The sequence below is a fragment of the Apus apus genome, chromosome 1 (genome assembly GCF_020740795.1).
Source record: "Apus apus isolate bApuApu2 chromosome 1, bApuApu2.pri.cur, whole genome shotgun sequence".
Taxonomy (NCBI): domain Eukaryota; kingdom Metazoa; phylum Chordata; class Aves; order Apodiformes; family Apodidae; genus Apus; species Apus apus.
In genome coordinates this window covers 13,502,846-13,518,759 of record NC_067282.1, presented here as the reverse complement: position 1 = coordinate 13,518,759, position 15,914 = coordinate 13,502,846, and the positions used below count along the sequence as shown (strand labels likewise).

Genomic DNA, 15,914 nt, shown 5'->3' with positions numbered 1-15,914 from the left:
TCCTAGTCTCTGTATCACACCCTATCTCAGCTTTCTGGATGGGGGCACTGTGAAGCAAGGGAACATCCTACTGAAAACTGTTAAAAAAATAACAACGGGTAAATTGACACCAGCCTGTTACTTCCTCGAGGCTGTTGAGAATCAAGAATCTGAAGCAACTTGGAAAGTAAAAGACATACAACATCTTCTGTATTAGTATAGGGGATAATACATGAAGAATCCACAAATTTAAATTGGAGGAGATAAATGTTTTGAAGAAGAAAATCTTCCTGAAAAGCTGACAAGTTTTTGGCAGGTGTCTGTATGGATTCTCAGGGCTGCAGTACTACAGTACTACTGTATTTACTTGCCTTCTGTAAAACTATTTTATAACTGGACTTATTTTTCTCTGTTCCAAACTTTGTCCAGGTAGGATTTTTGTCGCTGTTACATTAATCGAGGATTTCTTGACTCTGCTGTATAGATATGGCCAATGTACATGTATAGATTGATTCCAGATAAATAGTTACAATGAGTACAGGACTTCCAGAAACAGCAGATCTGCTGCCAGTCATGACTCTAATGAGCACTACATGTAATTTCAGTGTGTCTGGGGTGCACAAGATGGCTTTGAACCTGCTGATCAGCTAGTGAGTTTGAAGACACTGAGCACGATGGCTTCTGGAAGTGCTGGATTAAAGACTTGTGCCACGTAGTATTATATACATTTATTTACTTGTAGGAAATCCTGAAGACAAATACAGCAGTGGTACCCCCGGGGCCTACTATTGGCTATTGCCAGAATTTGTTTCCTTCTGATCCTCTCAACATCTGACACAGGGAGAAAGCTCACATATGTGCTTCTGGATAGGAATTAGGAATGAAAAAATGTAGTCTTCCACCTTTGAAGCAAAAAACCACTCTGTGTAAATTACTGAATATACTTTTTAGTAGCATTTGGTGGTTGTTTTTTTGTTTGTTTGTGTGGCTTTTTTTTTTTTTTCATTTTTGTTTGGTTTTGTTGGTTGGTATTTTTTTATCCCCCCTCCCCCAATTTCCCCATGCCATATGGTAAAAACAATTAACTCTAATTTTTTAGGTGTTAGAATAAAGCATTCAGTCAGAGTGAGATAGAATGAGGCCTGGGAGTGCTCCTTGAAATCCACCAAAGAGTCTTTATTACATTACTATGAATGATCACAATATTTGTAACAGCATTATAAAGTCTATGCTAGAACAAGTCCAATTAAAGGAAGGCAGAAATCAATCCAGCCTGAAAAATCCTATCCTGATCTAGTGCCATACAACATAAATTCTTATTCAGTATGAGCTAAAAATGAATTTTAGATTGATGAAAGTCTTAGAAAGAATTATTTGACATAAGCAATATAAGATATCAAAGGGAAAAAATCCTGGATCTACTCCTGTTTAATATAAACAAACTCAGCATGAGGATGCCATGTTCACATTGAAAAAGGTTAATTCTTTTCATTGCAAGTTTATCTCTGGGGAAAGGATATCCCTGCTGATAGCACTGACAAATGCTGTTTGAGTTTTGATTTCCGTCTTGGGATTTTTTTGTTATCAGTGAACTTTAGGAGGTGCTTCCACAGCTTCCAGGTTTGGCATTTTATAGAACTAATAAAATCTGTTTCCTGAAGTGAGAAGTGGTATGAAGGGGCATGGAGGAACATTACTTTTTTTATTCTGTTTGACTTAGAAACATATATTTGTATACCAGTTTTTATCTCTGTCCTGCAGTTTGGTTATGAGCAAATAATTCAACTTTACTAACTGATGTAATGGTTTTTCCTGTTTTAGAAGGAGAAAACAGCCATTTTATGTCTCCATGACCTGTAGATGAAAAATAGAACATCACGGTAAGATTTTTTTTGAGGGTGAAGGCAAATTACTATCTGTTCACTTCCAAACAGCAAATTTGCTTTATAATTGCTGATGGTAAGATGCTAGTACTCCTTATTCTCCTAGTAATTTTCCTATTCCATTCCTGTTCCATGGAATACTCCTATTCCACTGAATATTTGAATGCTTTGTTCCAACTAAGAACTAGATGTATAACATGTAGAATGATCTACTCCTTTCAATGCAAGCTTCGGATCTTGGCATATCTTTTAATAACGACAAGCCAAAATTAGCTTTCTCTTTGTCTGCAAACTGTATATTAAATCTGGTTAGAATTTCTCAACACTCCAACCTTTATTTATTAATGGAGTGATTCATCATTAACTTTCATACTTTGCTTTGACCAGCAGTTGCTGTGTAGGGAACAGAAATGTATGTGCCACTGTCAAAGGATTCGATGGAAATGAGAGCTGTTAATGTGCTCTGAATGTCCTTAGCATAGAATCAGGTTATCTGTAAATTCAAAAGTGTTTCTATATGTAACCATTATTGTCAGAAAAGGCAAGAACTGTTTTATGTTCATGGAAAAGTACAAGGAAGCTTTTATCATTTCCAAAAGCCAGTAGCTAGAAAGGAAGAGCTTCTGGGGCTGAGTGGTTACTCCACTTCAGACATTTCAGAGCTATATCTCTTGAGTGCCACCACAAAGATCTGCTGACATATCCCAAAGAAATGGCCAGCAGAACTGTCATACTTGGCCCTAAAAACAGTGAACTTTTTAATGTAACAGATGCTAGCATCTAGTTATTCTCATGTTATATTCCCATGTTTATACCAAGTAATACTCAGCTGCTGCTTGCCACCTTGTCACCTCACTCATCCTCGTGCCCTGGGATGCACTGCAGTGCAGTTAACAGAGGCTAAATTTCAGTTTGTTTTAAACTGTAATCAGTGCATTAGGTCTGCGGCTCTTCAGCATAATACCAGAACTGGAGTGAGAGGTGGATCCATGCTTTTATATTAAGGACATTTATGTCAGAAAATAACTTGATCTCAGAATAGAAATCCTCATGAGACCTTTTGTGGTACTGGATTAGTGGGAAGGGGTCAGGAAGGTCTCTTCTGCTTCAGTTGACAGTTTACAGCAGGCGATGCCTCCTGCCACGTCTGACGCCAGGAAGAACCTTTCTACAGACTACACATGAATACCCATTATGAAACATTCTGGATGAGTGTAAGTAAGGTAATACTGGATTTGTCAAGATTAGCCAACAAAAGGATAAAAGGTAGGGGAGAAATATATGAAAGATTTCTGGAATAGTTTTAGCTGGCGAACTGAAAGGAAAAGCCATATTTTACAAATGTAAAATGCAGAGGGGTTCAAGTTTTGTCCTTTGCAGTTAAGAAACAATACAGTGCAAATCTGAAAACTTCTATTCACCTATGGTGAGGGAGGTAATAGGGGTTTCATACATTCCTACACATATTTGTATATATTTGTACATATTTTCTTTTATCATTAGTATTTCATTAATGCTGTCTAGTTTAGTTTTCAATCTGGAAGCATCTCCTTATTCTCTCTCCTTTGCCTATTGGGTGTGAGGGGGAGGGGATAGAGAGCATTATTGTCATTGGTTTAATTACCAATCCTGAGTTAAACTGTGACAGCATAGATGCCACATGCACTTATCCAAACACTTTTTTGCTTTTATTTCTACATATTGAAAAAAACTTCAGTAAGGTATCTCTACATGTATATTGTCTGTAATGAAAACATTGACAATAACATTAAAGAAATAATAGCATTTTTAAGAAAAGAAAATCAGGTCAAGGAAGTAAAATAAAATCCTATATTTTATGGATTTAATACTTGGAACACTATTTATTCATTAGAATTTATTAGGAGTTCATTATTTCAGGAAAACATTTTAGAACATTTGCTACATTTCATTCACTTGTGTGAGTTAAATATACGTAATTCCACCTTGTTTTAATTTTATTTCATTTAGAAGGAAGATTTAAAATGGACTATGAGCTGAGTTCTTGCAAGCCATATTACAGATGGGATATATGTTTATGACTGAGCTATAAATCTCTTCAAAACAAACTTTACAATAAAATTATCAAAGCAACATTAACAATAACAACATGAACAATGCTTCTATTATAACAGCCTCATCATAATTCAGCAATAAAAGGAAGTCAATATATCTATTTTATTCTTATCTTCAACTAAGAATATTTCCCAATAAAAACATAGTTTTGACATTCCTAAAGTGAACTAAGCTACCAGTTAGGAATAATACTGATACACTGTGCAGATGCTACTATCATACAGAAACAGTACAAACATAAAACACTCCCTCAACCAAGCACACGGGTTGCAAGAAAAATTGTCTATCAGCGCTGTTCTCTATTGATACTTTTGATTAAAATCTCCATGTGTTGATCTATGTGGATTAAAAATAACCATAGTGAAAAAAGGATGTACAAAACTTAATGTTTTTAGCAAAACAACCCTTGTGGCATTCTACATAGCCTAGGAATCATATTTTAAAAGCAAAGATTGAAAACTTTGGTAACCTACAAGTGCAGCAATGACCTACACCCTCTAATGTTTTCTAATGAGAACAAAATATGATTACTCACTCAAAATTGGCTGTTGGCACTGTCAGAATACAAGCTTTTTTTGCTGTCTGGAGTCAGAAAACCAATGAAGTATGAGATTTATATATGAAGAATAAAATAAAAGCTGCTGTATTTTGTGATGCATGACCAAAAGCACAAGGCAGAAAAGGCTGAAGTGTGAGGGTCAGGTAGGGTGAGTGCATTATACACAACCTGACATAAAAAAAACCACAACTATGTGAATGAGTGGGTGTAGAAAAATTATTTGAAAAGGAAAAAGAAGTCAACATAAGAGTTATATACCACAAACAAACAAACAAACAGAAAACCAAAACCCAAACAAACAAAACAGAACAACAAAAAAACAACCAAACAAATGAAAAAAAAATAATGATACATTTCTGACAATTCCTTTTTCTTGCTTTCCTCTGAGGGCAAGGGTCTGTGCTCAATGAGGTGGGTTGTAACTTGCAGCTTTTCATGCAAGCTTGGACAAACCAGTCCTATATCAATGTTTCAACTATGCAAACTTGTTCATTTTGAGGCTTAAAAAACCCCATGTGTTTCCATCTATGCCTACTTTTAAGTTCCATGTTAAAATAATAGTACTAAAATTACATAGGACACAACTGTACTCCAAAGTATGAAAGTGCTAAAGCATACTTGGATGGCCATCACTGGAAGTGATTCATTTATGAATATGTCATGTGGTGGGGACAGAACGTGAAGTCCTTCTACCCATCAGAACCATGGCTTTTGTATCTTTTTAATAGGTAGAGAAGTTAAGGAATAAGAGTTACTACTTTTTAAAAAGTACATGGAAAAAAGAAATTAAAGATCTTACCATGTGCCTCCAGATGTTCTTGAAAGCAAACCCAGTAATATTTGAGAGGAAATTAAAATATCAATGTGCTGTTTCAGAAGGCAGGGGCCTTCTATTGCATTTCTGGAGCTGAAAAAGCCAGGAATGCTGTGATCTTTCCAAGAGTTTCAGCTGGGAAAATGATAGCTTCTTCACCAGAGCATAACCAAAGAACAAGGTCATGATCTCTCTTTCTGATTTACATAATAAACAAGTTCTGGCATTGAATGATGGACTTGTTAGAAAACCAGGATTACTGGACTAGAACCAACCAGCTAATTACCAATAAGCTAATTTATTTATTTTACAGAAAAAAGAAAAGAAGCTTTTATTTTTAAATAGGAAAAGACACAAGCAGTGGTGTTTTTTTTTTACTCAAATGCAAACACTAACATAGTGCTGGTTAGATTTATTTTTTAAATGTAGACATTTTGAATTTTTCCATTCCATTCATTAAATTTTAAAGGACATTTTTTCTTTTTAGTTATTCTTTTAATGATGCTTATTGTTAAACTCAGTAAGTATTTAACAATTACATAAACTAAGAAGATGTAGTTTGTTCTAGAAGATGTTAACAGTTTGTTATTGCCAGATATATATATAGATATAGATATATATAGATATATATAAAAAATATAATCCTCTCTCTTTTTAGGAAATAAACAAAAATTCAAGTGTTCCTGATAAAAATGACATAACTGCATGAGTGGCAGAAAGCATATCTCTATGCTATACATACAGATATATATGAAACATAGATGTCATGAAAACACAAGTTGTTGTGTGGATGTGACAGTAAACATGGCTATAAAAACAACTTGTCAACAAAAGTGGGCCAGCATAAATATCCAGCACATATCATAATAAATCAGTAATTCCAAAATACATACCCTGATATATGGTAAAGTATATTTTTTGAGTCTTCTGTCTGTCATGTCTCCCAGTGTCCTTCAGCAGTAAATCATGGACATATGCAGTGATTTCTTAGCCAACACTGATGCTCATTATAAGCACCATTATCTAATGCAATAAATATAATTTTGAAGTACTTAACTCCTGTATTACTTTGAATTCTTTAGTAACAACAATAGCTACTTATAATTGGCATCAGTGACATCATATTTTCACTTGTAACTGGACCAGCTACATATTGCTTGGGTCAAAATTAAATCCTTCTCAAAGAATTTCTGTCTGACTACAATTAAGACATTTAATTTTAGTTTGGAAACAAAAGCTTCACAGCTCCAATTTATTTAATTCTTACAGCCATAGTGACTGGCAGTTCTAAATAAACACTATTAATAAATCATTAATCTGAAACCAAAGACTAGACTCTTTCTGGAATATTTACCAAATGCCTATTTCAGGAAATCTCACTGGAACGTCTATATTTCTCACAATTACAGCAGAGGGAGAAGAGTGAATGTTTCAGACAGCTAAATTAAAGCATGAGAAAAACAGCAAAACATTGGTTTTGAGACTGGAATAGCTTCTCTATTACTTACAATAAGAATTCAAAATACCAAATTTCAAAATGCTAAATAATAAAGAAGGAACTAATTAGTTGCTGATTCCGTTTGGTAATGGGGACGCATCGCAGTGTAATAAGAAAAGATCTGTACAAGTTATCAGGAATAAGATGTAAGGACAAAAAATTAGAATGATGAAAATTAACAGGAAATCTGACGCATTTCTACCTCCCACCTCAGCCTCCAGGTTTCAAATGAGGCCTGAAATGTCATTCGTGTAATTATTACCATATCAGGTTGAAAACAATTTCAACTCAGCTGATTTGATTGTTCATTAATGGCTGTGAAAAGGAGATAAGGAATGTGCATGGTAAAAATAGCTGCCCATTACAATATCAGGGAATGGGGTCAACTTACTAAATAACCTTAAATTCCTTGATGGTTCAGGTGGTTTTGTTTTTTTGTTTATTAAAGGTTAACACCAAATATGAATGTGGAAATAAGCTAATTTAAGCCTTTCCTGTCAACCTTTGCTTTCCTTGTGTGGCTGTTTGAATAGTAACTGACCCTTTGAGAGAGTTTGCTAAATCCCAAGGTGCTAATGATGGAAGGTATCAGTAGCTGCATTTCTTGCCTGTCAGTGATGGTTGCAAAGAACAACATGTGGCATTCCTCCTCTTCACTGCAAATTGACAGCTGACTTGTAATCTGGCAGCAGCTGCAATTTCATTCCAGCAAAATGAGGAAAACAGAATCTAACACATTGCTTCCTGTTTCAGCCATAGCCAAGAGTCTGAAAGATCGCCATGGCCAACTCCTGACCTGACAGAAAATGGTTAGTGTTGCTGACAGGAAAGAGCTTGGAGCCACCAGCCTTTAGACAACAGCCCTTTTCCACATATATTTCAGCATTTTAGAGAATCTCTCCATCTCTTGCTTTTCTGTCCTCTCTCCTATACATCTTTCCTTACCTTTACCATAATTTGTGTTTTACCTTGCAGAAGTTCTCCTGTCACATCTGCCTTCTAAGCTACTGCTTACATTTAAGGAGGGAATGAATTTGCAAAAGCTGATGTCACTGTCTAGTGTCTCACTGTACATGGGCTATGGTGTCCTACATTTTGTTAGGACTGGTTTGGCTGTATCCTGCCTCTCCTTCAACTTCGCTCGTCCTAAATAGATATAATTACAATATTTTTTCATAATTCCTCCATAGTTATTTACGAATACTTTCTGTTGACCTGCTTACTGAGAGAATCTGGATGTAAAACAGGCAAGAAAGGATGCTAGTTTAAGACATATCTCATCCAGCCAGTAAATAAGAACTCTTAAGAGGAAAACCTGAACAAAAAAATCCAGCGACCAATGACACATGAAGCTCAACATTACTATAAAAATACTTTGAAAGCCCTTTCAGGCAGTAGAGATAGGCTTTGAAAAGCTGTTGTGGAAAACCAGGCCTGCCGAGCAACCTCGAGTTGTGAGCCTCAGAAAAAATAAATTATTGCTTTAAATGTCCTCTCTTATGTTTTGTTTCTACTTAGGTAAACAAGTAAGAGGAATTGGTGTAATGGCAAGGTACCCCTCTAACTAACTGATTTGTGAAATTCCTCCCCAGGAGTGATAAAGACAAATCCTTCCACTATTTCTTAATGAAAGCCAGCATGTAAGAAATAAAATCCAATTTACTGATTTACAGTAAAACAGTGAATAAATGTGTGAGTCTGGTAAAATTTTCAATAAAAAACCCCTTTTCTCCTTCTGTTTACAAGAAAGTTACTTTACAATTTGACAAGGAGTCTTTTAACTTGAATGAATTGCTGTCCACAAAATGGCAGGGCAGGGAATTCATAATTGGCTACTTAGCCAGTTGGTTAATTTGACTGTGCAGTAAGGACTATCTGTGAAAATGAAATCCAGCAAAATAGTGAAACCACAAATTAGGCATGTCACATCTTAATAAACAATGATGTATAATTATGAAAGAATCTGTACTTACTTGCCAAGTGCAAAACACTCCATCTTAACAGTAGCTCCCCTTGCAGCTGTAACTGTGTAAGGAAAATGGACTTCAATTTTTGGTTCATATTCCCCCATCACACCTGGAAAAAAAGTAACGTTTAGAATATGAAATATCATCAGTTTTCCATTTGTTGAGATTATCACAGAAAGACTCTGCAGTTTCCTTTTTGAACCTGTCCAACAGTAAAGCTAGTAACTGATGGAGATAGCCTTGTTTGATCTGATGTGCTCTGCTCAGGTCCATTCTAAAATGTTTTTCAGGGTTATCAGCAGCACAACAGTGAGCATAAGAAAAAGGATTTATATTCTCAAACATGGGATAATATTTGCATTTTGAAAGATTAAACCAGGCAATCAGTTTTTAGAGGGTGAGAAACTTCATAGACTAAAACTTTGCTTACCAGTGCAGTGACAGGTATGACAAATAAATTGATGTATCATGCTGCATTCGATTTAGAACTTCTAAGCCCAGCAAGAAAAACTCAAAAGATGTAAGAGAATTTGTGTATTGAGATAGAAACACAGCTATGCAGACACATACAAAGTTCCTCATCAAGAACTGGGCATCAAGAAGGCAGGCACAACCTCTTTTCACTTGTGTCCTGTGATAGGACGAGGGGCAATGGATTCAAACTCAAGCACAGAAAGTTTCACCTCAACAAGAGGAAGAACTTCTTTACTGTGAGGGTTACAGAGCACTGGAACAGGCTGCCCAGAGAGATTGTGGAGTCTCCTTCTCTGGAGACTTTCAAGACCTCCCTGGATGCCTTTCTGAGTCATCTGCCCTAGTTTGGTGGCTTTTTTTGTTTGTTTGATTTTGTTTTTGTTTGTTTGTTTGTTTTTTAATTTTGTCCTGCTCTGGCAGGGGGGGTTAGACTCAATGATCTTTGGAGGTCCCTTCCAATCACCTTCAATTATTTTATTTTCAGCAACCCTGATATTTGGGAGATAATTAATTTTATTAGGACAAGATGCTTAGTACTCTAGCATACAACTAGAAAAAGATTCATGAATGTGAAAAATGTAAACATTGAAATAAGTAGAATGATCTGAAATTTGTAGTGGAGTGACTGACAGCTTTGTAGAATCACAAGAATTTAGGGAATGAGAAATGAGCAGGGAAAGGAAACAGATTATATAAGGTGAGGTGAGAAGTTTATATTTGATATCACTTAGAAGAAATGTCTGATCAGCAAGATCAGGAAGGACGGAGGAAAAGAAAGGAGACAAAAGAGGTATCTTATGCAAGAAAGGGAAAAGAAAGGAGTATAAGGACGAACATGGAAGCAGGGGAATCTAAGATTTACAGCTGAGAGAAGGGCAGCTGGCAGAGACAGATGGAAAACCAACTCACAACCTATTAGAACAAAACATAATATATATAAGGCTGAAATGGTAAAACATACTTCTAGCCCTTCAAAGATTCCTCATGGGACTCAGGAGTTTTCCATGGGGTTGTGCTCTCTTCCTGCTGTTGTCCCACAGGCTCCTGTGGATTTGTCTTTAGAGGAAGTCTGAACATACATGCATATAAATATGTCTTTAGGGGCTTAAGTTTAGTTAGCAAATCTAAATGTGTTTGATATGTGAATCTAAAAAAGTAGAAAGCATAAAATGCTTCTAATTCAAACAATGTAATTTCACAAATAATGTGGCTTTATAAGTAGCAGTAAATTTCTTTTAGAAAAAAACAGAAACATGCAAGTATTACATACACTAGGAATACCAGCCCATTTTTCCTAAAAAATCATTACTAAATCAATGATTTTACATTTTTTTATGAACCTGTGGAGAAATAATGCCCCTTGTATGAAAAGGCAAGTTTTGTTATTAAAGCTTAAAAATTATATTTTGAAGAAAAAAGGAGATTACTCATTGTGCCCTGGGTATTAAAATAAAGTTAGGGTATCAATATAATTGTAGTCAATTAAAATTTTCCCTAGCCTAGACTAAAATGATTCCTAGCCTAATCTGTCCTAAATATATATATATTCCCATAGATTTCTACTGTGATAATAAACTTTATACTTTTGATACATTCCTTGTGACTTTTACTGTTTTCTGGGTGTTTTTTTTTTTTGTGATTATGAATACCAGCATCTCAGCTGAGTCAGTCATGATTTTGTAAGATATCTGTCATACCCCCTTTTGTTGTGTCCTTTACAGACCGAAAAATCCCATACTATTAATCCTTCCTAACAGCCAATCTTTAATAAACTTGCAATCATTCCTAGTGCCCATGTTGCATGGTTTTAAGGTCCATTCTATCATTTTTAGATGGGCAGATGAGAACATCACAGCAATACTGAAGCCATAGATCTTTCTATCACTATATTTTGGGGGGTGGGTGCTTTGTTGTTTGTTTGCTTTTGCTTTCCTCATGATTTAGTTCTGTTTGCCTTTTTGCAGGTGAGCTGGTGTTCATCTGCAATGGCACCCTAATCTCTTTACTGACTAATAACACATAATAAAAGTATTACATTTTTAGATTCAGGTATCATATAAATTTGTACTGGGTGACATTATTTATCAGCTATCTGCTCTGTTACCACAATATCCTTTTGCAGCTCTTCACAGTTAGTTTTAATGTTAACTGTCATTAATTATTTTATATGAACAATCTTTTCTACCTCTGTGTTAATTATTTTTCCAGACGTATATGTGTTGAATCATGAAGTCCCAGTTCACTGACTCCCAGTTCTGTAACTGGTCAGATACTCCTACAACAGCTGGACTTTTTTAGAAGGGCTGTCCTTCAACCTCTCTGGCAATTTAATTTCTTTGGCAGACTTCTATGAGTGACCCTGCAAGAGCTATTTGAAATGAATGAACACAGTGTTATCTTGACCATTCCCATTCATATTCTCCCTGACTCTTCAGGGAAGTTGCATACAGATTGAAACATGACTTCTGTATTTAAAAGCTGTGTTAATGTTATATGACTGTACATGTGAGATCACTGTATTGTAATGTGATAAACACAATTATACTAATTGTACTTTTCTATGTGTTTTCTATCAAAACACTTGCCACAGATGTCAGACTTACTGGTTCCTCAGATGTTCCTGGGAGTCCCTTTTTAAAAAAAAGTGTCTTTTCTACCTACACTCCTTCTAAGCCTGAGGCCCAACAAGGGAAAATGGTACATCCCTCTTCCTTTAGGACTACCATATGAGTTTAGCCTTTGGGATTTGCTAGTATTTTAAAGGTCAATATTTCTTCTAAAAGTTATTCTATTGAAACTTTAAAGATGAGAACTTAGTCTTGGTAGGGAAAACTCCTTAAGTTCCCTCGTAGTGCACACTGCTGAAAATAGTTAATTTAGATTTTATGATGCAGCCTTACACCCCTGAGGTGTTAGTTTTAAACCTCTGGCATCTATTGACTGTGAATACTCACTGACAGGTTTTGTGGTTTGACAAATTTAAAACATGCTTTTTGCTTTTGTGTAAGACTTTGTCCCTGAAAGTCATTGTGTTGAATTGGCATATACTATCAGAAATTTGCCTTAGCCCTGAAAAAAAATGCAGCTTAAAGTAGGATTAAATTATTCTTACCTTGAAAATAGTACAGTAGTTATGAACATATCTGAGGGACAATGGTTTTTTTCATATCAAGTTTTTAACTTAAATTACCTCTCTAGCAGGTATTATCTATACAAGTATTGAACGCTCTTTGCAAGCCATGCCATAATTTCATATTCATAATAAAATGCTGATCTGCTAGTGTTTTGCACCATGTCCTGTTCTTCTCGATTATTGTTACATTAGCAAGTGACATGCCTGCAGCAACTGGTGGAAAAATGTAGAAAAATTACTGAACAATTGCTTGGTGTCCCTATGAAAATTAGGAAACAAGTCTATTATTGCAGAGGAACATTTTTCATCCTTATTGTTTATTATCTTTGAGACCAAGAAGGCCATTGCAATTGCATACATATCAAGGGATACCTTTCCATGTTACACTATAATTGCTTTGCCATAGCAGTTGTACCCCAGGCTCCTTATCTTTCCCAATTTTTAGTTTGGTCACTATGAATCAGTAGTAAAATAACTATCATTTGCATTTTCATAAAGATTTGTGTTCATTTGTATCAGGTGCTAAAAGGAACCTGAACTTTAAAAAAATATAGAGGCCTTGAGCTATATGCATTCAAATCAATCTCTCTCTATATATGAGTATCTTGAGACATTTGGTTAAGGCCATAAAAAATTTCCTCAGTCACTTTTTATTTCCAGTTATCAAATATGAAATATAACAATAAATAAAATTGAACAGCATAGAATAAAAACATAATATATGATTTTCAAACACCAACAAATCATAGAGTTCACATTGTCTGAGAACTATAAAGGAGCAGGGAGCTGTTCAAAAGGCTCCTGTGCTCAGCCTTTACATGAAAATACCTCCTTTTGGACAATCTTTTACCTTCCCAGAGACGACCTCCCTGATTCAGTCTTCCATAGGCTAATTAGTTTATTACACTCCCTGCTTCTTAAAATGTGCCTTACAGCTATGTTCAGATCTGGGGATTGAAGTGCATTTGTGATTGGCGTGAAATACACTGCTTCAAAATAAATCTAACTTTCCAGATCTTGAAATGCTGTTTGGGATTAAAAAAGGGATGAAAAGTTAAGCTTTTCTATTTGTTTAAGTAAATCTTACTCCTGGGCTATATTCTGAAATAAATCATCCCACCTTACATCTCCTAGTCTCTGGATCTCTGCCCTGTCAGTGTGTGTGAGGAGAGCACTTCCCATCTCTGTCTGATCAGGGAAGACCCTGGCCAGGTGAAGTTGAACCAAGATGAAACTCTAATAATGCTTCTGTTATAACTCCAATTACTGAAAAAGGCACCAGTTCAAATGACTGGACACATACCAGGACTAAGCACAGCTTGACCTTGCTAGAATCAATGATTTCTTAGTCACACGTGCAGAAATGGGGCTCAATATTTATAGGAAAATAATATGTTCCTATTCTCTCTTTCAGATGTTTTGCAACAATGCAGTTATCACAGAGCAATTATTAGATATTCTTCCAGCTCAGGTAAGGAAAAATGAACTTAAAATCAGGTTTAGTTTTAATAAGTTGTTTCACTTAAAAGTTCCTCTGACTTGGATACAAATCCCAGACTTGAGTTAAAAGCTCAGTTATCCAAAGTGTCCTATTAGCCTTATCTACAGTTATCTGCATTTTAGTTTTCCATAAAAAATATAGATGCCACAATTCACTAAATCACAACAATGTGATAAACACTGTTTGTGAGGTGCTCACATAGAGCAGGAATATATGTAATAAAATTTCGAACATTTACAAATATTATAACATCTAAACCTGTTTACATTATCCCCCATGGGCCATTTAATGGAAACAGAGAAGGAAATAAAGTAGCATGATCAGTTTCTGTCTGTCAGTCCTTTCAGCTACAAACAAGTGAAAGAGCTTCAGTCAGGGTATCAGTCATTACCATTTTGAAAAGGACTGCTCTACTTCATTTAATCTGCCAGTCCATGACTTTTGCAACCTCAAATAAAGCGTGTAGAAAAATTGCTGGTCTATGAGTGTATCCACACAATAGCACTTTTTGTCTTCACAGGATAAAAAAAATAAAACTGCTGAGAAATCATGAGACATCATCTTACTCCAGCTGTGTAGAGGCTATTGCTTCTGTTCCATTAGTCTCAGTCAGATATTAACTGCACTCTTGAATCTCCCAGAACACAAGCTTCCACAGTGGCTCCTTAAAACCTTTCAGCTAAAATGATTTGGGTTTGTTTCAAACTGTTTAAGTAATAGCTCTTTAGCTTACTTCAGAAATTAATTTTAAATGAAACAGGTTAGAGGGAATACTGGAGTAAGTGGCTGATAAGCTTTTAAGGTAGTAGCTAGGAAAGAATATAAGATTCCTGGCTGAACATTGTCAGAGGACTAGGGAGAAAATGAAAGCCAAAGATTTCCTATACTCAGGAGAAAGATTAGGCACAGATTTATTCTTGCCATTATTTTATTAGCAAAAGATACAAACCTTGTCAAAATATTATTAAGGGTGTTTGCCTGAGAGCTTTGGGTTAAGTCTCTGATCTTAATCAGAGAGTGTAGGAATGTTAATCTAGTTCTCTTCCAGCCTGGGTAGTGCTCTAATCACAAAATTACTGGGAGTTGTATTGGTTTGGGCGTTCCTCTCAATTTCTGGGAAACCTCTTGAGGAATGATGAACTTGTTCTGCTGCAAAAGAATTTACAGAATCACAGAATAGTTTCGGTTGGAAAAGACCTCTAAGATCACCTAGTTTACAAATTGAGTTTCCTAGTTCATAATTATGATCTGTTGTGTGAATATGTATCAAAACCCACAAAACTTTTTACTGAGGAACTATGGCAGAGATGTTTATGCATAGTTTCTCCTCTTATATCCTGCGATGGAATCTAGGGATTTTTTATCATGTGTATCTTGTTATGACAAACAAATATTTAGCATTTTCCCTAAAACTTGCACCATTGAATGTTCTCAAGTATTTATTTGGAAGGGAGAGTCCTAAATACAGCCATTTACAATGTCAGTAATTTCACAGTACAAGCCCAAATAACTCAAATACAATGATGATACTCACCATTATATCCTGACTGCAGCAGAAATATTCAGTGCATAGGGAATAATTTATTGACTTATCTGCCATTAATCTTATTCTAAATGGAATGACCAGCACCTGTTGTAAAGTCTCTAAAAATTTACTGTGGGAATTTTTTTTTATGATAACTGTCCCCAGTATTCCTTCCACTTAGAGATCTCTTAGCCAAGGTTTGAGATATAAATTTATCCTTTGAGAAGCCCCAAAAATGCTCATGTGAAGTTGCATTCTGTGATGCATTTAACACTAAAGTACCAACAGAGTTTCCATATGTTATTCAAAGAGCAAATCCTATCACATCTCACTGGATGGAACGAAGTCTTTACTGGAATCTATACTAATATCAAAGAAAATTTAATAATTCTCTTTCTGGGAAAAAAATATTTTAATGAATGTAGCACAAGAAGAGAACAAACTCTTCTTAATTTACAGCCAGGGAATAAGGTGTTTATGTATTTCT

At 35.4% G+C, this 15,914-nt stretch overlaps 1 protein-coding gene across 3 annotated transcripts in view; it reads right to left on the bottom strand.

Annotated features, from left to right (window-relative positions):
* CNTN5 (contactin 5) overlaps nt 1-15,914 on the bottom strand; it is a 628,741-nt gene that overhangs the window by 143,728 nt on the left and 469,099 nt on the right. For all 3 annotated transcript variants that reach the window (XM_051643085.1, XM_051643105.1, XM_051643094.1), the window contains one exon: nt 8,801-8,903. In XM_051643085.1, coding sequence (XP_051499045.1) covers nt 8,801-8,903 — 103 coding nt within the window. The remainder of the gene's footprint in view (nt 1-8,800; nt 8,904-15,914) is intronic.